This window comes from Struthio camelus, chromosome 13, assembly GCF_040807025.1.
Source record: "Struthio camelus isolate bStrCam1 chromosome 13, bStrCam1.hap1, whole genome shotgun sequence".
In the NCBI taxonomy this organism is placed as follows: Eukaryota; Metazoa; Chordata; class Aves; order Struthioniformes; family Struthionidae; genus Struthio; species Struthio camelus.
The window spans coordinates 11,449,544-11,474,086 of NC_090954.1; the positions used below are offsets into that span (position 1 = coordinate 11,449,544).

The 24,543-nt window shown below is 41.3% G+C and overlaps 1 protein-coding gene across 8 annotated transcripts in view; it reads right to left on the reverse strand.

Annotated features, from left to right (window-relative positions):
- SGCD (sarcoglycan delta) overlaps positions 1-24,543 on the reverse strand; it is a 361,056-nt gene that overhangs the window by 73,192 nt on the left and 263,321 nt on the right. For all 8 annotated transcript variants that reach the window (XM_068959760.1, XM_068959758.1, XM_068959762.1 and 5 more), the window contains one exon: positions 17,370-17,471. In XM_068959760.1, coding sequence (XP_068815861.1) covers positions 17,370-17,471 — 102 coding nt within the window. The remainder of the gene's footprint in view (positions 1-17,369; positions 17,472-24,543) is intronic.

Sequence of the window (24,543 nt, forward strand, 5' to 3'; positions counted from 1 at the left end):
ATTCAAATACTTGAAGACAAAAAACACAAGTCCCTTCTTCTATGCAAACAACATACTCCATAGGTGCAGCTGTCTTTGTACAAAGACAATTTTGCACTACTGCGATGCTCAGAAAACTTATGTAAAAATACTGTGTTCTCACCCAATTTGACACTGTAACTACACAGAGAGTACATATTTTGGAGCTTTACATCTGCTACCACAAAAAACTCTTTTACGGCATTTCTTGAAGTTTATTTTAATAACAATAGAAATAAAAGCAAAATTTTCCACTGCTACATTAAAGCAATTACATTTCTGACTCTGCTTTTTAAAGGGCAAAGAAAGCAGGCCTGTGATGTAACATCTAAATTACTGGGTTCTGCTTTTGGATGTATATCCAAGCGGCTTTGTGTCCTTCAGAGTGGTTTATTCCTGGCAATCTAGGAGCTTCCCTGTTTAGAAGAATACCTGTAATGATCCCATAAACACAGTGCTTACAGAGAGTGGCTGTTTCGTCTTCAAGATGCCTAATTAGCTGCTTTGCAGCTGAGATTTTTCTGAAAATTAAATTACACCATGTCCACTGACATAAACAACAAAACTGAAAAAACTTGCACTACGTTACACCTGCCTCATTCCTTTGCCATTTTTATTCTACTTGACTGGCTTATAATGCAAAGAAAACCACCGATGACATGATGAAACCGATAGACATGCAAACAAGACTAGACTGCAACCATGTGTACTGGAGTTCCGTCCAGCATCCACAGGGCTGGAAAAAGTGGGTCAGGAACTTCTGAAGGCTGCTGTACATTCACAAAACTTTATTGGTGAGAACTGAACTGAGCATTACTGGCCTCCTGGGCTGCAGCCTAAAAGGGTTTGATGCATTAAGCATGCTCAGCCTCAGGAATCCTCTGGCAAGACACCCTTAGATACCATCTGCAACAAAGGGAACAGAGCTTCAGAACTCGTAAAATGACCAAATAATTCTGAACATGCTTTGAGCGCTTCACTGCACTCAGAATTCACCTGAAGGTGTTATATCAGAGTAGATCAAAAGCGTACTGATGATTAACTGTGCATCACTGGGGAACAGCTCTTCCTCACACAAGTACTCGAGGAACTGTAACTCTTCAGCAGCAGTCCTAGATTCTCAGTGCGTTAATCACCACCTTCTAGTAGAAACCAACCAAGTATTCACTGATGTTTTCAATTTATTCAGGATTCTCCCTCAGAAATAACTAACGGCAGTAGCTACTCCTAACCAGACTGAGAGGTAGCTCACACAGATCAGATCCTTGTATACAGGAGCTGTTGCAGCGACAGGACTACGGATTTGTGCTAAGCTCTAGCCTATTCACTGCCTCGGGTTATGCTAGTTATGGTCAGACTCCAGCAGTGACACATCTCATGCTGAAGTGAACACGCTGTAGATATGCATGAGACCACAGGGCAGAGAGGGAGAGAACTCTGCTGAGGTTTAAAACAGTCTAAATCATCCAACTGTATAGCTACTACATTGCTCATAACTTGTACTCCAGACAGGTGTGCAAACCTCTGCTCATTCATTTTCATTTTATGGCCTTCCAGGTATGCTTGCTGCTTGGCTTAAGCATCTTTTAAGACTATGGGTAAATCATACCTCACTATCTATAAAAGGCAACTGAAGACTATATTGAAATTATACAGAACTAGTGATTTCTAACTCATTTTCTATTATTAGCAGTATAACCCGGACCACATTACAACCAGAAACAAGCAGAATCGCAGTCAGTTAGTGAGCTGAATACACTTTTAAGAGTAAATATTGCTGTTACTATGCAAGGAACAGTAACATTTTCCAAAAGTCTGACTCACCAGAGAGACTTGGGGTCTGCAATGCTTACAGTGCCTTTTAGACATTTTGTTACTGCACTGCATAACACCAAGTTACATATCCAGATATTTTTCTCCAAGACTACTAACATGTCTATCTCTGACCATTGCTTTGAAATCATAACTTTCCGTGACGTCGAGTCACGGATCACTAACTTCTTGTATTAGACTAGAGTTCGTCATGCCAACTTACACACGCGTGTACAGCACAAAACACAGTAAAGATACTTGCTGAGGCCCCTGGTGTAACTGAAATTCAGCTGCTGCTAATAAGAACAGAAAACATTTCCATCTGTCTAGATTGGGAAAAGGAATTCATGAGTCTGATTCATCTGCATCCATATGCTGCTATGTAGACAATACTTATGGACACACAGACATATGTGAGGTAGCCAGCAACAGAAATCAAATCCATCACAGATCACAGCATGCGATTTGCCTAATTACGAGTAACACCTCACATTTTTTATCTACGCAAAAAGCACTTTGTGAATGAGCAGATGGCATTGCTATGGGATGGCACCATCCTCGACAGTTGCAGTTGTAGAGCATTTACACAGCATGCTGAAAAAAATGACACAACACAAGCTGCTTCCTGGGAAAAAAAGATTCAAATTGAACAAGTGTCACCAGACAAAATCCACGTATTTATTGATGTTCCGAACTTATCTGATCCAGCCTCTCTCCTCAAATCACATACATACATGCAGGCCAGGGACTGATGCTATCTGAACATCATTTTAAGTCTCCGAGATAGAATTATCACATGTGCTGTCGGACACAGGAAAGCTGCAACGCTGACCAACTTGAGTCTAGTTCCAACCTGCAACCAATTTAAATCCACACAAGCAGAATCAATAGGAAGAAGCCCTGCAGAGAAAGCAATTACAGTGCAAAAGCAACGTATTACAGTACGGTTACAGCTGGAAGGCAGGGAACACAGAAGGCCATCCTCACTTCGGTGGTTACCTAGTGGAGTTCTCTCCAATACCTCTGGCCCGTGAAATGACAAGGTTCAGCCCTGACATGTTCCTGCAGTCAAAGCGTTTCTGTTTCTGGGCCTCTAGCGCAATTACTAGGCTCTTAATTATGACAGCCATCCTTCAGCTTGCTGTGCTCCATAGGCAAATAGGGGTCTGTGCATCAGAAAATAGGCTCAAGGGCTAAATATACTCTCCTTTTCAATAGTTACATGGGAATAATAATCTGATTTCCTAGAACTGCAATTATTTATTCATTGGTGACTGCACTTGCCACTGTAAAAGACATAAATAAAGATAATCTGGGGATCTAAAAATTCAGGTTTCCATTAGAAGTCTTGCTTTTATTTGTGGATTGTCTGTTTTTTTCTAAGCTGCTTTGTAAGCACATACACTGGTGTGACAGGTTTGAAGCAGCTATAAAATGATTGATGAAAACCATACTTTGGCCTTGTTGTGGGAATATTTGTTGTAGAATTATACTGAGTTAAGTCTGTAGAGGCATATTTGGGAAAACAGGACAGACTAGAAAGGCTGTGCCTACAACTGTGTTTATGATACCAAGTAATTTGGTCTATTTTAATTATGATATAGGGTTATTAGGTCACAGAGACAGTTGCACAGATTGCTTTTGAATTCCTTTTATCGAAACGCTTTGTTTTTTCTGCTAAAGTGATCAATACTCTTCTTTAAGAAGGACGCTTCGTCAGTCTACACGTCTAGTCACAGACTTCCCAGAAGGAATAAATGCAGGTGGCCAAACCTCCATCCCGGGAGAAGCAGAACATCTACCAGCCACAATGGCCCGCTTGGAGAGGTAAAATGACACATGCCACTGAACACGTGACCATGAAATTGGATTGATCTAAAGGAAAGATGCTAAATCCTGCTGGACACTGGTGCACAGAAAATGTGCACCTACCAAAATAAAATGGTGGTAAATGTCTGATCAGCAGACCAATTGCATGAGCAGTATAGGGTGCTCCACACTGAGAACTGACTGCCTCTTGTGACTGCCATCCAATAGACACTGTGAAATAACTGCAGGGTATTGCCATGGTATGGGGCTGCTGAGCAAAAATAATCCCTTAACCAACAACATCACGGGCCTGGCGAATGGTACTTCAAGAGATGTTAGGCTTGCAGGAAGAGCAGCAGATGCTTTTTCCATGCATGGCAGAAGAGAGAAATGCTGTCTGGGGAAATGGTGAGCAATGGCAAAGGCAGTCAAACAGATTAGGATGGGTGAAGGTGAAAAGGAACACAGCAAGATATATAAGAAGCCAAGAGCCCAGGATTATTCTTTGCGTGGATCACAACCAGGAGGCTCGGCCTGTCTGGTTGTCTCCACTTTTAAACAGAATACATTTGCCACCAGATGATTTTATTCCTTAAGTTCTTCCAAAATCCTGGAGGAACAAAACTGATCAGTGAAGACATGCAGTCAGTGGCACCTACCAGGAAAGGGGGAAGAAAGGGTTGTGTCTGCATGTTCTGTTTCTTCTACTTTATCTAAGTTATATCTCCTACCCTGTTGCATAATACATAATGTTATAGAGAGAAACAAAAAGCCTGCTGCTTTCCCAAATGTGTACCAACATCAAGGCTCATCATTTATAAGTAACAGTTGGGATCTGAAGGAAACAAACACAGCAGAAGTCAGTTTTCAGCAGTAGCTGGGGATTCCAAGAGTGTAACAGCAATAGAGATGCAATATGTTGGCTTGAAGCAAGAGTACACATGAAATAAGATTAAAATTGAAAAGGTGCCCCTCCAGCCAACAGCACTGGTAATATAACAAGACAACACAAGTGCCACTGCCCTGTATGCTGTCCCCTGGTCTTTACTTCACCTAAACAGTGAAGGATGGTCTACTACAACTGGAGAACAGACATAAGCTCTGAGTACTACCCCATACGAAGCATCATAGAAAATGCTTTCAGGGTCATCCCATTAACCCACTCCCAGCCACAGCTCTTTGTCTCCAAAGCCAGTACATCAGCTCTGGAGGGATTGCTCAGACTGATCACTTGCTACAGGTACTCTTAATCAGAAGGGATCTCTTGACTTTATACAGCAACTAGTGTACATTTAGATTATGGATTATGTGGCTGTCCACTGGGTGGCTGTCCACTCTGTGGCATCTGCTTGAAAGAGAAATATTAATTGTTCTGAGGTGATGAACAGATATGCCCACTTTATACCTCTAAATTGCAAATTATATCTAGAAAAAAAATAATGATTTTAAGAAAAGCAATGAGCTGTTCACGCTCTTCCAGATCAACATAATTGAAAGAAAGAAAATGGCTAAAGAACTGAAAGCCCAGCTGGACAGGGATGCTTGTCCTGTCAGACAAATGACCTCTCCTCAATCAACCCCATTGTCTGTAATTTTATTTATTTCTCTGCTTTTAAATACTGATGTCTTACAAGACTTCTCATTGGGAAAACATATCTTATTCTTAAGTTGTACTGCCCTGGGCTGCAGTCCTGTCAGATCTCATCCAAGAGGAAGCCTCAGCTTGTACTAGTACTCAGAAAAGACAACTTTGCAGGCATTGCAGAGAGTGATAGGGATGATTCAGTGAACAGCACACTTCTCTCTAAATCAGTAGCCACCCGTTCATGGTGCCACGGGCACTTTCTGCAGCTGCTGCTGGTTTCTTAGCAGAGAAGCAGAACTCAGGTGTTAACCACTTTTATTCATTAGATGTCCCATGACAAATCCACCACTGTTTAAATCAATGGCCAGCCAATGGAACAGTATATTGTTTTGCTCAAGGAGAAAAAGAACTAGAAGCACAATATCAAGCTGTAGGTGGAAAAAAAAGAGAGAAAGAAGAAAGCCTGTCTCAAAAGCCATTTTCATTCCTGTAGCTGTAGACTACAAGTTAAGAATCTAGCTCAATGTCCTGCACTGACAGGATACTATGCACATCTTGGTATGCAATTACTCATCATCTTATAAATGGGCAGTAATTTACAAATCAAATTTTAGCACGGATGCATTTGAAATAGACACATTAAACAAAACTTTCCCTTCCAAAAAGACAATCCCAAAGCATATTCCAAAGGAAGATACCCTTACAGGACTTAACACTCTTACTGGCGTCCCATACAACAGCCCATGTTTCAGAGAGGGAAGCTGCTCTCTTCCACTCACTCCTTTCCAGGGCTGTCCAGTTCCCTTCAACAGCGCTCGCTTTGCCCTGCCCTTGCATTTGCATCTAAGCTTCCCAGCCAGATGGGTGCAGCATCATCACTTTGTGTCCCTCTGTACACCTCAGTATTCCACTCCTTAGCAGCTTTAATGATTTCAGAATCACATTTACTTCCTCTTGATCTCCTTTAACTGTCCCCTTACCCCTTGTGCCTTCTGGGTTTACTTTATACCACATCCTGGTTTAGCTCTCTCTGTCTTGATCTTTTTAGTCTGAGTCCCTCATGCTTCCTCCACACTGCCAAGATACTCCCACTGGATTTGGTGACATTACTGTCACAACCAGAGAGGTTTCCTATTCCATCACCTCTAATATGCTTCTGTGATATCCAGTGTTTGGATATGGGGCTGTTGTAAGAAGTAAGAGAAGGGGATTTGCATTTCTGAATCGGTCCTAGCTTTATTCAACCCTTTTATAAATGCCCGTTCTGTACTCCTGATTTTAATCATAAACTCCACTGGGAAAAGAAATGGAAAGCAGCATGACCCAAGGCTCTCTGTGGTACTCCTTCCTTTTTGTGTCTTCTGTGTACCTTCTCTCCTTCCCTCTCTCCAACCACCCCACCTCCACTCTTGCTGTTTCCCAGATTTTCATAGATTTATCATCATGCCTCAGTAAGTCAAAAAAAAATGCTGTGATTCCATACTGCAGGATGGAAACTGAATCTAGTGAGAAACTGTGACTTTTCCCAGTGTTGCAGAGATCTGAAGCCAGGGTTCCTAAGATCCAGGCATGCATCTGAAAAACTTCACCATCCCTCCTTGCTTACAGACTTCCTGAGAAGGGATGTTTCTGGGGGAAGTGACATGAGAGAGACACAGCACAGCTGATGCTCGCTGGGGAACCACAGCAGCAAAGAGAGGAAAGCCACACACAAATTTGCTCCATCCCTGCCCAGGAAGAATCCAAAGCTTGAAAGTGAGCAATCTCCTGGTAGTCCATTCAAGGATGGCAAAGAAGAATCTTGATTCTGGCCCTGATGGAGGAATGAGAAAGAAATACTGTGAGCTGAAACACCTAGAATTTCCTTCCCATTCCACAGGTTATTCCCTTTCAGGAGAGAAATGAAGAGCAGACTCCCGGCTGGTACTTTGTACAACCTGCCACAGAAAATGTCAGTCTTTCAAGGCCAGGTTGGAAGCAAAACTAAAAAGTTAAATGGATTCGGGATTAGAGCAAATCAAGAGGAAATCATGGACATGTGCCATTTGGTACTGAAAGCCTGCAGTTAAAAAAAAAAAAAAAGTATCATGGAAACTGCTTTCCTTAAGCCCCCCAAAATAACACTTTTTTTACTGCATCAGCCTTTATTTGAAAATACCTGCCAGCTCTGTCACCATGCTTCCTTACTCTTGGGGCACGTGATGTACTAAGAAGAGCCCACACGTGGACACTGGACTGCTCACCTGCTGGAGGAGCAAACGAGCAAGCCACCTTGCTTGCCCTCGTCCCTGCCTCCTGTCCCACTCTCCTTTTAGCTTTTTTGCAGTGTAAAACCTTTTAGGGCAAAGGGCTGCATCTACCTTTGTGTTTGTACAGAGACCAGCATGATGAGCTCCTGGCGGTGGCTTTGCTCTGCCACATACGTGCAGTATGTGTAGAAGCTACACATAGCTCTACATAGTTCAGCAAAGAACACAAATGTATGCCTAACTTTTAGGCATGTGAACGCCCTTACTGACTTTATTAAAGTAACTTATGTCTCTAAATTAAATTATTAATTAAATATCTGGTTGGACTGAGGCCTAAATCAATAATTCACTGACAAGTCAGGACGCCTCTATTGTGATTGGATTTATAGCTGTTTTTATTACACAGCTTAAAAACAACACTCTGCAGCACGCACACAGTAGCGTGCTGCACTCCAGCACTGTGCTGCAAGAGCCTGGCTTGGACTACCCCCCTCCAGAAAGATGCTGGCACACAGGGGAATAGACGGCCAGGCATGGCCCCAGGTAGATATATACCAAAAATAGAGATGTTTCAGCCAGGGAAATGTCAACAGCCAAAGAAATTTTACTTTTACTTTCAAAAACAGCAAGTTAGTTTTCCCGAGAGCTTCAACCAATTTGCCCTAACAGAACAGGAGCAAATATAAAGTGGTTCTTGTTTTACACTGCATTCTTTCTCCAAATCCAAATTCTGCCATTTAGGAACGAAACAGCCAGAGAAACCCTTATTACTGGCAAAGCAGCTGGTAAATGAAACCCAGAAGCTCTCATTTTTCTTTTCCTGCTGCAAAGCAAACACACAAACTGAACTGTCTGTAAAACTAGCTGCATGTGCCTGCACTTCCTAATGACAGCATAGCTTGCCTTGTCAAATAATACTTTCCTTATTGGGAAAGAAAAAAAAAGAAAGAACTGGTTCTGAAATAGTTTTGATCAGTAGAAGAGTTGTAGAAGTGATTGCTGTTCTCTGGTAAGAGAACATCAAGCGCTGCTATTGAGACTTCCTGAAAATATCAGGAAAAAACACTGTTTCTTTGTAATTGGATCTTGTTATATGTCTGTTAGTGTTTCCTTCTGTCTATTTGTCCGTTTACTTATGCCTCTATCGTCTCCCTAGCCATACTGGAAAGTTTCGTTCTCTCTTCACATTTAGCATTAAGAAGTTGTTCTTATATTTCAGCATTTCTAAAGCAGCCAGGATCCTGACTGTCAGTAGCAATGTCTAGACACAGTAAATCCTTAAACTCAAGGCCTTTGCCCTTGAGAGAGAGAAACGTAGCAGTACACAATTGCACATGTTGTTCCCCCAAGCAGTTTGAGGTGCTTTGTAAGGCTTACTTCTTTTTGAGCCTACAGCTTGTTAAAATGAAATTTAGATCAAGTTTTGGATTGAGAATTCAAGTCTACTGTGAGAATTCATTCAACCCCATGGGTTGCTTCAGGTCAGCTGTAGTAAACTGCTAGCAGAGTTCCTCTTTTAACAGTAATACCTGTCCAGCAATATAAATAAGCAATCAAAAACCCATAATTGGTACGCGTGACTGAGTGCCCCACACTCATGAAACCCCTAGTAAAACCGCAAGGCTTTTTTTTTTTTTTTTTAAAACTATAAGATTAAACAATCAAAAAAAAAAAAAAACAGAGCTCATACAAGCCTGTAGGTATACTGAAGAGCCACAACAAATAGCTAATTCAGAAAAATATGACAATTGAGCTTCACAGCATCTTCCCGGTTAACCTCTAAAGAGGTAGCATGCAAATTCCAGGAGTCAAACCTAAGCTGAAAAAACAGACACTGGAACATGGGGCATGTTCCAGAAAGCCAAAAAACTGCCTGCCACGTGCATTCAGGTCAACCATTTTTTCCTCGCAACTTTAAAATCAATAATTCCATGTCTTTTCTTTTTTCTTTTGGAGGAAATAAATTAAATCAAATGTTTATTCCATTCTGGGTTCTAATGCTTGTTCTCCTGTCTCAAGGCTCATAACTAAAAAACACACTGCAAGCTGATGTGCAACACCTCCATTGAAATACAGCCCTATTGCACAACTCAGCCCTGCTATCCTCCTCTCCACAGCTGAAATACAATAGGAGAAGCAGCAAGCAATTTCTGTGATCATGGTAAAAAGGCAAGGCAAAAGCTGAGAGATCAGAGAGCACCCAGCCTTACCTAGCTGCTCACTTGGAGCTGTGATGCACCCTTGCTTCTTGTCATGACCACAAAGTTCAACTGCAAACGTTTGAAACAAAGAAGGAAACTAGATCAGAACAACAGAACAAACACATGATCTAAACCACTCCCCTTTCCTTATATAGCCCGTTCAAGCAGATCATTTTCACCTGTGGAAGGAAAAAAGCCAACCAAACTGGGAGACGGTTTGAGAAATTCTCCTTCTTGATGTTTGGCTTTGGAGCTGTTAATCAGCCTGCACCAATCTAATAGCCCAAACTCCTTTCCCCAGAAAGCAAAAACCACTGACCACACATATTTATTCAGCTTACAGGTTCAGACGTTTCTGCAGTGACCATATTGGGTTTCCTGGACACCAAATCTCCACCAATGTTACGATAAGGGAGGATGGCAAACACACTGTTCCCAGAGTCAGGTTAGAGGTGAGCCCATGATGAAAATATAGACAAAAGCTGAGGTAGGTAGCCCACTTGGCACAGCTGATTGACTTTAATAGGTGTTGATTACACTGCTCATATTGCATGAAATTAAAAAGCTTACAAATGTTATGAGCCATTACCCTTCCATTTAAGAGAGCTTATGACATGTTAGCAACGTTTAATGAAATCCTTTTCAAAATGCCATAGGCTGCCTCAATGAGATTTTGCTTTGAAATGTAACTTCTGGAGTTATTTCAGAAAGTTTGTTTACTTTAGACTTTCCTCTCTTTCCTCTTTTGGGTACGCAAACAGCCCTTGCAAAGGCAGGTTGCCTGTTTTGTTCTGAGTGTGCAGCATGCAACTCCCAGGGACAGCACCAGAGTGTTAGACAAGCAGCGGGGAACGCACAAAGCAAGACCTAATTCTGATGTGGTCTGAAGTACCCTTCAGCCAGCCTACAAATTTTCATTGAAAATTCAAACTCCAGAGACTTCTCGCCAATTTTACTATGAAGGTAGAGGGAAATGTTTTCACAGATGCTGCAAAATTTAGTTAAACCTCTCCAACAAGCTGGAAATATCATACAGCCACTAACTGCCCCCAAAGCTCCAGGGCAACCAAAGTTCAGGCTGAAGTAGCATCTTTGGATTTTATTACTTGAGAATGAAAATTATTAAGAGGAGAGCATATCAATGTTATAAATCCCACTGAATGCTCACAGTCTACTGTCATATACTGAATCTGCTCAGGATGGTGATAGTAACAAGATCTGCGCATCAGCTGAAGGTACTTATGCCAAAATGATGCCTTTTGCAACTTGCTCTGCTGCTGCTGTTTATTTTTACTGCTTGGCCCTCCGACTGCCAGCTCTCCTCTCTGTTGATAGCTACGAGGCAAGCAACACTCAAACTGACCAAAGTGAGAGAGACTTTTATAGCAAACGCGCACAGGCACAAACTCTAACAGCAAACTATTTGGACTGGTGGTGCCACAGCGCATGTTTAGTAACCTCTACAGAGAGCATGATATGTACAGACGTGGCTGCAAGGAAGCTTCCTTTTGTCAGCAATATGATCATTACAACCTTGCTCTTTTTTTTTTTTAAATTATTAGGGTTTTTAAATAATATTTTATCATATATTGCCAAAAATCTCCCGAGAGGAGGAGTATGCTATGGAAACATTATTAGAGGAAAAACTGTGCTTTAAAAGTTGATCTTTGGTGGTGTGACTTTTTCCTTCAGCCCTGAAGCCACAATTATAGCTCAACTGCCCCTGATGCAAATGTTAGAACACCAACATGGAACCATGTCTCTGAGCGTCCAGCAGCTCTTACAGATCATTATCTCATAGCAGCGTAGAGGAAGACTCCTGGAGAGTCTGTCACTGAGGGACTAGCTAAGCACTGGAAGGACTAATGCCCGAATTGCTGGTGAGAGAAAGGGTGTAGGGACAGTTAAGCAATGATGGTGTGGTGAGGTGAACTTCATTTCCACCCTGTGATGGTTCAGTGAGTGCACTCAAATCCTTAAGCACTTTGCTGGACCAAATCATCAGGAACTAATTCAATATTCTTTTATTGCCCAGTAAACGCTGACAAAAGAAGGAAAGTAATTTTTCCTGTCCTCTTCCTCAAAAAATACCATGCTTTCGTGTTAGCTAGCTGAGCCTTTACTGAAGGCTAAATTTTCACTATACAACTTGAGCATAATATGAAGTTGTAATTACTTTGCCATCTGTGCTACCTCTTCTCATGGGTGAATGCTGCTTTTTAATCTAAATTAGTTTTGTATTGTTTATAAATGTATATTTATGGCTATGAGGCAGACAGCCCCCATTGTGGGCCTATGTATGTCATTAGTTAATCCAAATACAAGGTTTATTGTTTTTCAGCGTGTATAGCTCTTGGGCAGGTAGACTCACAGAGCAAATAACATGGAAGAATAACTGCAACACAGAACTGTTTCTATGCTTTAAAATTATACCCTTCTTCTGCCAGAGCTGAACATTGTGAGTAAAATACATTGGCAAAATAATTATTTGTCAGTCCTAAAAGCTTCCTTTAAAATTTCCATCATTCAAACATTGGCTGGAGAATGGCAAGTACAGGAAAGTGTATTTTATGCACTTGCTAGTCTAGCTTTTATGCTGGTAAGAACTTACTGAACACTAGTAAACGGAATAGCAGTTATCAACCCTAATCTGCAACTTTGAAATGTTTAGGCCAAACAGATGCCCTTGCAGAATCACAGCCAAGTGTGATTGCAGATGCTCTTGCAGAATCACACCCAATCCTTTTTCCACCATAGTCACTAGTTATTTCCTATGGCTGCAGATGAGAAGGGTTTGCTCCACAGCTCTGAATGAGCACACTGTTCTCAGTGGCACATGCATGGCCCAGTCCCAAGGGGCTTCCCATAGTGAGCAGAATTGGGACCTCTAACATCACCTCCAAAAAGGAAAATAAAAAAGACACTGTACTTTGCCTCAAGGTTTTTTGGACATACAGCATTCCTCTTTTAGATCGTTTTTGTTTAGTTGGATTAAAATAATGAGAAGCAGAACTTCAAGATGAAACCGGCACAACACATTAATACATCTCTTTTTTTAAAAAAGAGGTTTAAAATCTCCTCAAAATCTGCTCAGTGAATTTTGCCATCATTTATACCCCGGACAGCAAGAGAATAACTTTGAGTTCCCCCAGTTAGCAGAGGAGAGGCAAGAAAGGTTTGTGGCCATAATGCGATGGGTGTTCCCAGACCTACCCACCGCTATGACAGTCTGCAAAGAGACGAAAGGGCACGGTCCAGTCAAGAGTTTTCAACTGCAAAGTATCTTAATCGGGCATATCCATACTTGGCTCAAGAGTGATCATGTCATTTTTAAAAGGATACAAAGTAAGAAAATTTAACCCTAGATATAAACATTAGTAAACTAAATTTAAAGGCTTAAATTTCTATCCATTCACTTGAAAGGAACATTGAAAGGGCAAAAATATCCTAATGCTATCATGGCAATATCTTTCCCCGTGTCCTAATGCTGAGATCATCATCTTATTGTTTGTTACACACTTACTCAGCAGAATAATTCCTTTGATATTACCGTATAACCTCAGCACATAATTTTTTTTTGTATTGTTATCGGAATAGAAAATATACATAGTGTATTTTCTGCCCCTTCTTTTCTGTGTTGCTTATAGACCTGGATGTGGCAAACTTCAACACAAGGCAATTGCATGGAAAAAAGCTAAAGCTGTGCTTAGAGTAAGTTTGAAGAAATCTGCTTGTTAGCAGCTATTCCTAAGAGAGGCAGGAAATTTTCCATTTTTAAATCTCCATTCAAATTAAGTCAATGAAGACTGAAGACCACAAAACGGTTACTGTTGCTTTCCAGCACATCAAATTAACAATTTGTGCTGCTACGTGCAACTTTCAGTCAAAGTTTGCCTGATTTATAAGCAAGCAGATGGTTCACACGATTGTCCATAATAAATTACAACAGTTAGAAAGACAGTTACATTTTGAGAGTGACAGTGCAGCTGAGCTACAGATGGGTTTATAGATGACCCTTCCAATTTTTAATAATCTCCATAATTTATGTGCAAGTAAGGAAGTGCAAAGATTCCTAATGCACCTTCTTGACTAAGTACAAATCACTTTTATTTACGCAGGCAATACTTCATGGTCCAGTTAACTTCTTAATTAAAGGCAGCAAGATGCTCATGTTCCATGCAAGTGGCATGGAAAATAATCTTTAGTGTGCAATATGTTCAACTGGGAGTTTAAGATGCTCCCATCAATTCTGGAGAACTGAACGCAGCTATCACATTTCTTTAAAATAAGACTACAAGGGTGCAAACTCTGCTACCACTAGTTAGTATTCATTACTCTCCAGACAATCTTTATGCTCATGCACTAACAAGATTATGTTTAGTTGCAAGCTCTGATGCTTACAAATAGGCTGCTAATCCAAACTGAGTATCACTGGGCCAGGCCTAGCGTGGGAAACAATGCGAAGAGAGACCCTCATGATATGAACAGAGAGGGATTTGGGCGTTCATTCTTCAGTGGGTGAGGGAAAAGGAAAGTGAGCCCAGGTGCTGTAATTCCTGAGACTGGAGGCAGCAGTTATACAAAATGAACTTGGCTGGAAGCAGCTTTTAAAAGTCAGTTGAGGGATTGTCTGGGATTTTCACGGCCGCTTCTCCTGCATGGGACCGAACCATTTCCAGCATCATCCCTCTGCTAATATATTTGAAGATAAGGCTAGAAATAGGTCTTTGTTGGGTTGTCAAGAATCACATGCAGCAGAACAACACAATCAGTTCTTGGTCATAATTTCAGTTAAAATGAATGGCCTTCCAAAAAGAGCTCAAGCTAAATCACAGAATCACAGAATGGCTGAAGTTGGAAAGGACCTCTGGAGATCATCTGGTCCAACAGCCTTGCTCAAGCAGGGTCACCTAGAACACACTGCCCAGGACTGTGTCCAGATGGACACAACTATTTCCTCCAGAAGTGACAAAGGGAGTAGTATCTAGCAAAAGCTCTTTAAGGAATAAATTACAAAAGTTCAGAGGTTCCCCTGCAGCCATGGACTCTTGAAATGCCATTTGAGGGGTTTTCCTCCTATCCAAACCATGGTCTTCCCTTCCTGCCAGAAGGGGTTAATTTGAAAAAGGAATGCACTTTCAAGAGGAAATCCCAAACTGTCTTTAAATCTGAAGGTACAGTTCCTAAGAAAGTGAGCCTGTGTGTACTTTTAATTACCTTTTTCTTAGGATTTAGAGATGTAGCAGAGAAGGAAAAGCATCAATGATGAATTTGAGCTTTCACATATTATCAAAACTGTTTAGGAGAGATTTTTTCCAGGGATTACCCAGCTCTGCCCACAGGCAATGCGCACAGCACAGCATGGGAAGCTGTGCTGCCAACACATGCAAGCAGCACAGGTGGCAAAACCGACTGCACTGAGGCTGCAGGACTGCCTCCACAGTCACAAAAGGTGATGCTACCTCTGTGCTTTCCACACAGCGCAAAGGCAACAGAGTTTACTTCATCTACTAAATGGAACAATACTGATACTATATTTGCTTTTTCCTGAAAATCTGCTGTAAATAAACAGCATTGGAAAATCTTCTGAGCTTTTAATAAAACCATTATCTGTTACTGTACACAACTCCTGGGTTGTACAATTAGATACAAGAAAAATATTATATGTCAGCATATTTCTGGATTGCTCTCTACTTTTATTTTTCATATTGTTTCTGTTACACTGTGCATATTTAAAGCCACATTATGCACTTCTGAATACCCAGAGAAGATTATTATGGAATTACTATGGATGTTCATCTCTATTACTGAGTGCTGAGTATAGCACTTTGTTTTAACAATATTCATCAAGCTCAGGAACCGCTAGCACGCTTCACTCCAAGAGAGTAGTCTGGCTGGGTCATACTACTGTTCTTTAAAAAATATAGCTTCAGTTATTCAAGAATGTTTGCAAATACTCTAAAAGTATCATCCTTTGATTGACTGCAACTATAGCATTTGCATGTAAAGGGCCAAATTCACACATAGCACAAGAAAGTAAAAATTCACTGAAATCAACAGGATTGTGCCTGTAGCCACCAGCCCTATAGTAATTGCAGAATTATGAGATCTGCAACCCAGCATAGGCTCTTCCCATTTCAGGCCACTGAGAAGTCAGAGAAACTGTATGCAAAGTATATAGTTCAGTACAGTCTTGAGGCCTCACCTACTGAAGTCAACAGAGAGACCGACTCATAAGGCTGTAGATCAGGCCTTCTGGCTTGCAACTATATCCTTCTCCGGCTAGCAGCAAAAATAATACTATTCCTGGAGGAGGGATAAAGCAAGGAGCCTGCACACAGGCCTCACCTCATGGTTCATGCTCCTTGCATTCATTAAACTGTCAATAGTGTGGAAACTAGTTTCATAGCTGCAAAAAGGAGACACCTTTTGTCCCCCCTGGCTTTTTTAAATGTAGATGAATATGATAATATGTAAGAAGTAAACTCCCCCGTAGCAAGAAGGAGTTCTCTGTTCGCTTAGTAAAAAATTACCATTTACAACAATCTAACTGGAGAAAAAATGTTAGTAGCAATTCTTCGGTCTATTTATCAAACTATGGGTTGCACTTTTTCACACACCTTATGCTGCAAAGAATATGACATACAAGGTTCTACAGTTCTCTTTTAATTCAGGGATGAAAACTTTTATAGATCTAAATGTTTTCTCATTAACTTTTCTTCCTAAATGATTATGCTTGTTCAAGTCAATTCATAGCCATTTTACAGAGGTTACAACCCTTCAATAATTAAATCAGATATATTGGATATTGTGTTGATAATACTACAACTTCCAATTTCTTCAAAACCACTGAAATGCTGAGATAAAGGGATGTTAACTTTATTTAATTAGCTATATACCATTGTTATCAACATGGAAGGTTGGTACCTGACTCAAATTAACACTTTAGATCAAGAAACAAGATAGATGACATATTCTGTGAAGCATCCTGGAAACTATAGGCAATCTTTTCAGTTATTTTAAAGCTGCTTGGGACAAAAAGGACTGCATTAGAAATAACAAAGGACACTGACAGTTAATGAAATTTTACTGTGAAGATGCTATTTCAATCACACTTGGGTTCTTTCTCATTTTCAGCTGTTAACATTCTTGCCACTTTTTTCAAGCAGTCCCTCCTAGCAGCTTTGAATTTTAACTGCACATAATTTTAAAACACAACGGGAAATAGGACTGAGCACATATTATGGGTTTATTGCGCCAGCAGACAGATCAGGTCCTTGCGAAAAGGTATCACCTGTCTGCTCTCTGCAAAACAGAAGACCACTAAAATGCAGACTGGATTTCACAACTGCCTGCAAACCCGTAACCTAGAAAAAAACGTATTTCAGATGAAGATTGTTTATGATTTATCTCATAAGGATAGAAAAGGGCAATATGAAATCTCAGAGGTCTTAGAAGCATTTTATCTGTGGTTTACACAGACACAACCCACATATAGCCACCTTGCAAGTGCCCAGAGGACGTAGTACCCAGATGAAGTACCCAAAGAACACCCACCGTCTCATCCCCCATACTACATCTGTACAGTCAACAATATAATTTATCCAACAACCACATCACCCTGCTACTCTGCAGTATCTTAACAGTTAAGACTACAGAAATGTTGTTATTCTTTCCCTTTTCCCCATAACTTACTGGTCTTGACCGGATTTCTTTGGCATAGAGAGGTTTCAAGAATTCTGAATCTCCTTCCAGCTTTAGACCCTTGTCCGTGATTCTCAGGTTCCCCATTCCATCCTGAAACATGGACAAAAATAAGTGACCCCATTAGTCACAATAACTAAATATGCCAGGCTGCTAATAACTGAAAGATTTTTTTCTCTATAAGGAAGAACATGTAAAGCACTGGGAGGCACTAGAGAATGCAATTACTTGTGTTATCCTTTTAGCTCTGTTTCCGTGAGAAAATTCTGTTGAGAGCAATCTGTGATGCCCCCCAGTAAACCATTTACACAGATGAAAGACATTCTTTTAAGCTAGTCATCTCTGCTCAAAGAGACACAGTGATGTTCTGTGTTAACAGGAAACTATTCACTGTAATATTCACTGTGTGGCTGTATATTAATATACCTGCTCATTCATAACAAATCCATACAGAGAATATGTGATTAATTCTACTGAACTGACAAAAAAAGCTCTGGTTAGGTACGAGTATTGCAGTATAAAACATGGCATGGAGCTGGACCTCTGCCGTTCGGGGAATCTCTGCCCAGTGGAGGGGCATGGACTCTCCAGGGTGGCTTCTCTGGGGCTACTGCCATTACGAAGAAAAGGGCAGGCAAAAAGATACAGACACGTGCTGATTAGTTGCAAGTCTCAAAGGTATCTTGTGCTTTAAATATTCTGTAGGAGCTGTAGGAGAAGTAACTTAAGTGACAGGAATATGCTTTCAACTGACTGCCTGTCTATCCTGGGCTAAGCCCAGAGACAACCAGCTTGGGCGTGGGGCCTTGCTCTGCTCCTCGCCTGGACCGTGTGTGGCACAGCACGGCTGGTCACGAGCATGGCACGTTACACGTGTGTTTTGGCACATCCAGCATGGGCGTTATGAAGAGTGAGCAGTGATGGAGAGTGAGGGAGGGGGGAATCCAACCAATCTGAATCTCTACATCCAAAATATTTGCACCTCTCAAACCATTCTTCTGACTTTCAAATAAGCACTGCAAAGTCCCAGGGATCAGACACTGGGGGACAGATGTAACGTGCATTTCTCCCCTCTTCTCATTCAGATTTCATATTCGCAGCTCTCAGTTCTCATCTCCCCTTCCACCCGGCACTGTATCAGGCTCCCCGGCAGCCGGCCCACTCAGCCAACATGTGCATGGTGCCCACCGCTCCCCACACTTCCCTGTGAAAAATCTTTCTGACAAATGGTGCGAAGTGTTGGCTGCAGGCCGCCAGCAGATGACTGCAAATGGTCCATTTTCTTTAGAAATTGTTTAGTTATGTGTGTCCAAGATGTAATGAAACATCTGACAAACTATAATAGCAAACAAAATATATGTCAAAATTTTGTATGAGTTTTTCCTATGGTCTTTATGCAGTAAGACAGATATAGGGATACATTGGCACAGAGCAGAACAAGGCCTAACTAAAAATATTTCACCTTTAGCTTGTAAGAGAAAGTCCTAACTTTCACTAAGATGATGGTTTAGTCTCATTTAGGCTATAATTACTTAGAAAGGTGTGCAGGCGGAAGAAAAGTGGTGGGGGAAATTGCAAAAGAATAAATGCATCATCAAAAAACATATTAAAATGCAAGGTGTTATTTCTAACATTCAGAATGATTCTTAAAGTCTGCAAGGAGTGAGGTAGGTTGCTTTGTTTGCCAAGAAACAGAAGGTCTGGGTAATATAATTCAGTCTAAGTTTGACTGATGTCACTAAGATTACAGAGACTGACATTAGCAAGACCTATGTCTCCATATATATAAATTAAGACTGGGAAACGACCACAAGTCAGGTAATCATGAACAAACATGGCAATCTCCAAAGAGACCCTTGGTTTAGTCCCATTTGTCGAGGCTAGGAAAAGTAGAAGGATGATGCTATATGATGCCTTAAGCTTCCAACACAGGGCTGGATGCAATAATCACAAAACTGACAATAGCAAGAGCTGGGCCTGGGGAGGCGGTGGGAATGAGGAGACGTGCACATGAGCACTGACTGCAACAGGATTCATGCTGCAGTCAGGAGAGACGTTGAAACCAAGGGCCTTGCACGCCACAGGATGGCAGAAGTAGCAATCTGGAGGAACAACTGATTTATAAATATGGATGTGCCAGATGGTCTCCATGGCACCTCACCATGCAACTCAGGAACTCCCTGAGAGGGTCCAGGCTGCCCCCTTCTCCATGCTGCTACATATGTCCTTAAACATGGAGGTCCACATCAAAAGAACCACTTCAGAACCTAAATCACAGCAATTTCAGAGGTTTAAGAGGAAAGAGGTATGTGCTTGGGTCGAAGCCCTAGAGAGACCAAGAGAAGACCAAGAGAAGATCTAGAAAATCCAACAAAGCCATGTATATTTGGACATACATCTTGCATGTTTTCTAATCCAGCTGCAAAAAATGAAGCATGGCTGTCTACTCCCTCCTCCTCCCTTTGCGTGTGCACAGCCAGGACCGCAAGAGGAATCACTGTCACTAATGGTGAATGGCTAACCCAGATGCATTTGTATGCATTATTGCCAAAAGCTGTGGGAAAAGACATGCTTCTAGAGGGATAAAAATCAAAGAAACAGCACATGTCAGCAGTGACAGCGGTCATTTGCCAGAGGTTCCTCAGTCCCAAGAAACATCACACCCAGTGCTGGATTCTGCCAAGCAAAGATCATTGTTGCCAGAATGTGGTGTCTTATGAACAAAGGCAGGCTCAGGAGTGTTGGATGATGAAATGAATGCTGTCATATCATTTCAAAATGAAAGTTGTAAGTAAACTTTAGAGACGTGCTGAGAATGCTAGTATGTGTGCAAAGGAGGGGAATGAGAGATGGGTCATAAAGTGCCAGTTGCTACGTTCCTTCTCCCAGGTATAAAACACTGGCTTATTAATTCTGGGTTGGTGGTGGCACAGTAGGGGGTTCATTTATTTCAAGCAACGGTATGAAGGAAAATGAGCAAAATACGATTATACACCAAAGAGCTCAGATTATATTTTGACAGTGGTATGCTTTTCTATTTTGAGTGAGCAGGAATTATTACAGCTATCTGCAGACCCTCACATGTTGAAAATGTGGCTTTCGCACTGCTAAAAAAGCTCTACAAAATCTTTCCCAAAATAGATCTATTTCAGTAAGGTTACAAGCCCTGAGGGGTTTCACGCTGCAGGCTCTTCTCTGGTTTCATTAGGAAAAGTTGCAGGTCATCCGAGCTGGTATATGCCACATAGAGCTGCAAGAGCAATGATCTCCAGGGATACAAAATCCTAATGATTTCCAGGACTCACTCCTGAGCTCAAGTGGGGCAGTGCTCTACTAGTAACATAGGGAGCAGTGCATAAAGGGACCTGTCGAGCTGCCACTAGAAGCTATGGCAAACCAGCCAACAATTTCAATGGCTCCTAATTATTTTCTATCCTGATTATTAACACAAATCTGGTATTCCACTTTTCTCTTCTCTTGTGTGTTTCTCTTCCTTTCTCTTCTTCACCCTCTGTCTCCCACATGGCTCCTACAGGATTTCTAGATATGAAAAACACACATATGGACCATATAGCTCACATACAGCAAGTCCTATGCATCTGAAAAGACATACCAGGCCATGCCCACAGGGACAATGTTCTACAATCAAAACATCAAGAACACATTTGATTTGCATCACAGGAACAGGTGTACGCTCTTACAAAACCACTGGGTCAGAAAAAAAGAGATGCTTCACCATGTTATTCTTCTCAACCTTTGATATTCTTACTCTGACCCAGATTCACCGCTCCCTCTTCCTGCAGCTGCCAAATCGAATAAAACCTGCGCCCACCAGGTAGTACCTCCTGACTTCCCTGGTGTTTAGGATCAGGATGCAAAGCTTAGCACTGATTCTGACCATGATTAGCCCTCTGCTGCTCATGTTACTCATGATTAAAGCTGACAGCTTTTCGTAGTGACATTCTGGATCATCAGGGCAAAAACATGCAAAGGTTGCAATTTGAGTTTAAAGTTAAAGGGAATCCCTGGTGCGCAACAGTACAATCATTATTAAAGCATACTCATTTATTATTTTCTATGAGAACAGAATCAAGCAGCTGGCAAAATCACATAAAGATACCAAAATACATATACAGTAGAGAGAAATGGTTCTGGGAAAGATTACATCATATGTTGTTTTGGATAAAGCATCTTCATGATCCCTAAATTACATAGTTTAATTACACCTAAATGTCATACTTTGTTACACTGACTATATATAGACCCACTCCTGTGAAATTTCATGGACCCTGACCTATAAAATATAACAGGACGCTGGCCAGAGTGACAGAGAACATAACTTCTTTTTAATCAGCTTTGTGCCTGTGACTGTTATCTATCCTTATCTGCCATTCTGTAGCTTGTGAATTAGAAAAAACAATGCAGTACTGATTATTTGATGCAGTGATATCTGATACTCTTTGGCTTTCCTTTTTTTTTTCTTTTTTTAATAGTAGCTTCGTAAATCGAGAACTTTATCTTACAGGCAGAAACCAGCTTTGTGAAAGCTTCCAGTCTAACCTGTGGAAAACAAGAGGCACTGAGTTGGGAACTTTCCATTACCACCTGCTTTGAATTATTCAGCTCTTTGGTAGAGCATGGTGAAAACTTTCACATCAGTTTTATCATTCAAGCCATCTTTCTTTTTATACAATACCTTGTAATGGGCAGGCATAAAAATTTATGTGCTACTGCTGACTGCTCTATGTTAAAATGGGACAGCAATGGTAAAATCCTGAATAACATAAATGTCATTTTGGTGCTGCTGGATGAGAAAGGATTTTTTTTTATTAGCTTGAAAAGGAACTCAGTTTAACATCCAATTACAAATGATGGTGTTAGTGTTAGGGGAACAGCTCAATACTGCTGCAGTCCCAACATCAAGGTTCCTCTCTGCCTTCCGTGGTTAGCATTGTGGCTGTATGCATAGTAAAGTCTAGCTGTTTTTTGCCTCCCTTTTTAAAAGCTGTGGGTTATTTTATACTTTGTTTTTTATTGTATGGCTGGTAGCAAAGAGATTCAGTTAGCAGAATAACTAGAGCACAGCAGCCAACATAGCTAGAGACAAGTAACTGCTGTGGTAGATACCTGGGAGTGGCACTAGCCACACCAATCTGGATGGCTTTCACATAGCAGTGGGGTAATTTTTAGAGGCGCAGGAGTATGTCCAGCTACTGCCAGCTTCTGACCGGAAGGGACAGCTGTCCTTGCAAACTCTTCTTGTAGGAATATGAGCACATGAGACCTTCCCTTTTCTGCACCTTTTCCCTTCTGAAGTGCTTAAGGGTGAAAGTCAGTCTCTTTGCCCCTGCTGCAATGCAGAGGGTCGTCAATATGCCTTTTTAAAGGATGGTGAAGTGGATGCCTGAGGAATATAAGAGGTATTCCCCATTGGCGGAGCCAGGAGTAAATCCATAGGTTCTCACTAAAGCAGTGAACCATCCTTCTCACCCAAGCTGCTTACTGATTGACACGTCGATGGAGAGGCAGAGCCTGAGGCACAACCCTGAGCCAAGCTCAACACTGTGGCTTTGCAAGCCATACACCTGAACAAGGGAGACTGCTCCTGGTTCAGCACTGATACTGCTGGGGAAGGGCAATATCACTTGTAGGGAGTCTGCCATCCATTGCAGGTTGATAAAATCAGGCTGGCTTGTGCCACAGCTTAAGCTAGTCAAAAAACAAAGTGGTGATAACAACACCTGCTCGATGTGGCTTTTCATGTCAGGATGCATAGTTCTTTACAAACAATAAATTCAGTCTCACAGCTCCTCGTTTGTCCTGGCATTTCTGAACACAGAAGGCATATCTGCTGTTTACTGAGGATTTTAGGAACACTGGTGATGGGGAACACAGGAAGCTCCAGCTGCCTGCTGGCCACCACCAGCCTTCTTCAGCTGCCAATGTGCTGAGCTGCTTTGTGAAAGGGAGGAGGGAGTTCCTCATGCTTTTTCCTTCACCTCCATCCCTTTTCAGCTTACAGGAGCAAAACTGTTGGCAAGGTTTGTCTCTACATGGGAGGGAAGCATCCACTTTTTCACTGGGAATAAACTGAAGTTATGTTTGGTAGCATCCTGTGGGAGGGAATTATCTTTGGAGACTGCTGATTTCAGTTGGCTCAAACACCTGATTATCACTGCTTGAATTATGGATTGCTGCACTCTGCATTGCTCCCAGTTATGTGCAAGTTATTATACAGCTCAATATATCCAAAGTTAGGAGAAAAAAAAAAAAGAAAGAGAAAAAAGCAAATGCAAGTGACCTGGAAAATTCCCCTACCTGGAAAATTTCTGCACTATTCTTCTAACTCTGACTCGAGACCAAGGTTTCCATATTCTATAAGGAAGGTCTATACTGATGCAGAACACCATCAGCTCCTCATAGTATCAAACATCTTGCTCTAATAGGATCTGCTCTCCTTCCTTCCTCTCATTTTCTTCACTTAATTTGTAATCTAAAGAAATACAAAGGTCTCTAGCCATGGGTGAGCAGCAGAATTTCCCTGCGAAAGTCAAGACAAACTAAACACCTGCCAGTAGTCTTAGCCTTGTAAAACTAAGGCTGGTTACCTAGGAGGGTCCAGAATTACACAAACTCCAAAGTAAGCAGACAATGTTTGACAGCTTCTGCCTCTGTGATTAACAGACACAGGTAAAATACCTTGTTTTGAGAGCCCAGCCACCTATGGGCTCAGGTTCACGTGAATGGTAGAGCAAATGAAGTCTGTGTAGTGTTATCTTACTAACTGACTTTATATAGGATCACATTCCTGTATGTACAGATGCAGGCTTATGTTTTGACTCATACTGCTAGGTCTCATGTCCATGAGTGGTTTGCTTCCTAATTTGCTTGAGCCATGTTTAAGTAAAGGAAAAAAGACTTCTCAGCTATCTAAAGAGAAACACCTCACTCCTTTACCAATACCTAAATGCAGTGTGGATTAACCTCAGCTGCCTGGGTTTACCAATGACTGTCCACCAAACACCCTACATGTACACACCGTTCATTGCAAGACACTTTGCAATAAATCACTGTATGCTGAAAAGTGTAAAGACAACAGAAGCGAAAGCAAACAAATGTTACTTATGTTTAGTTTCCAAAAGTGAATTCCAATATATTGCAATTT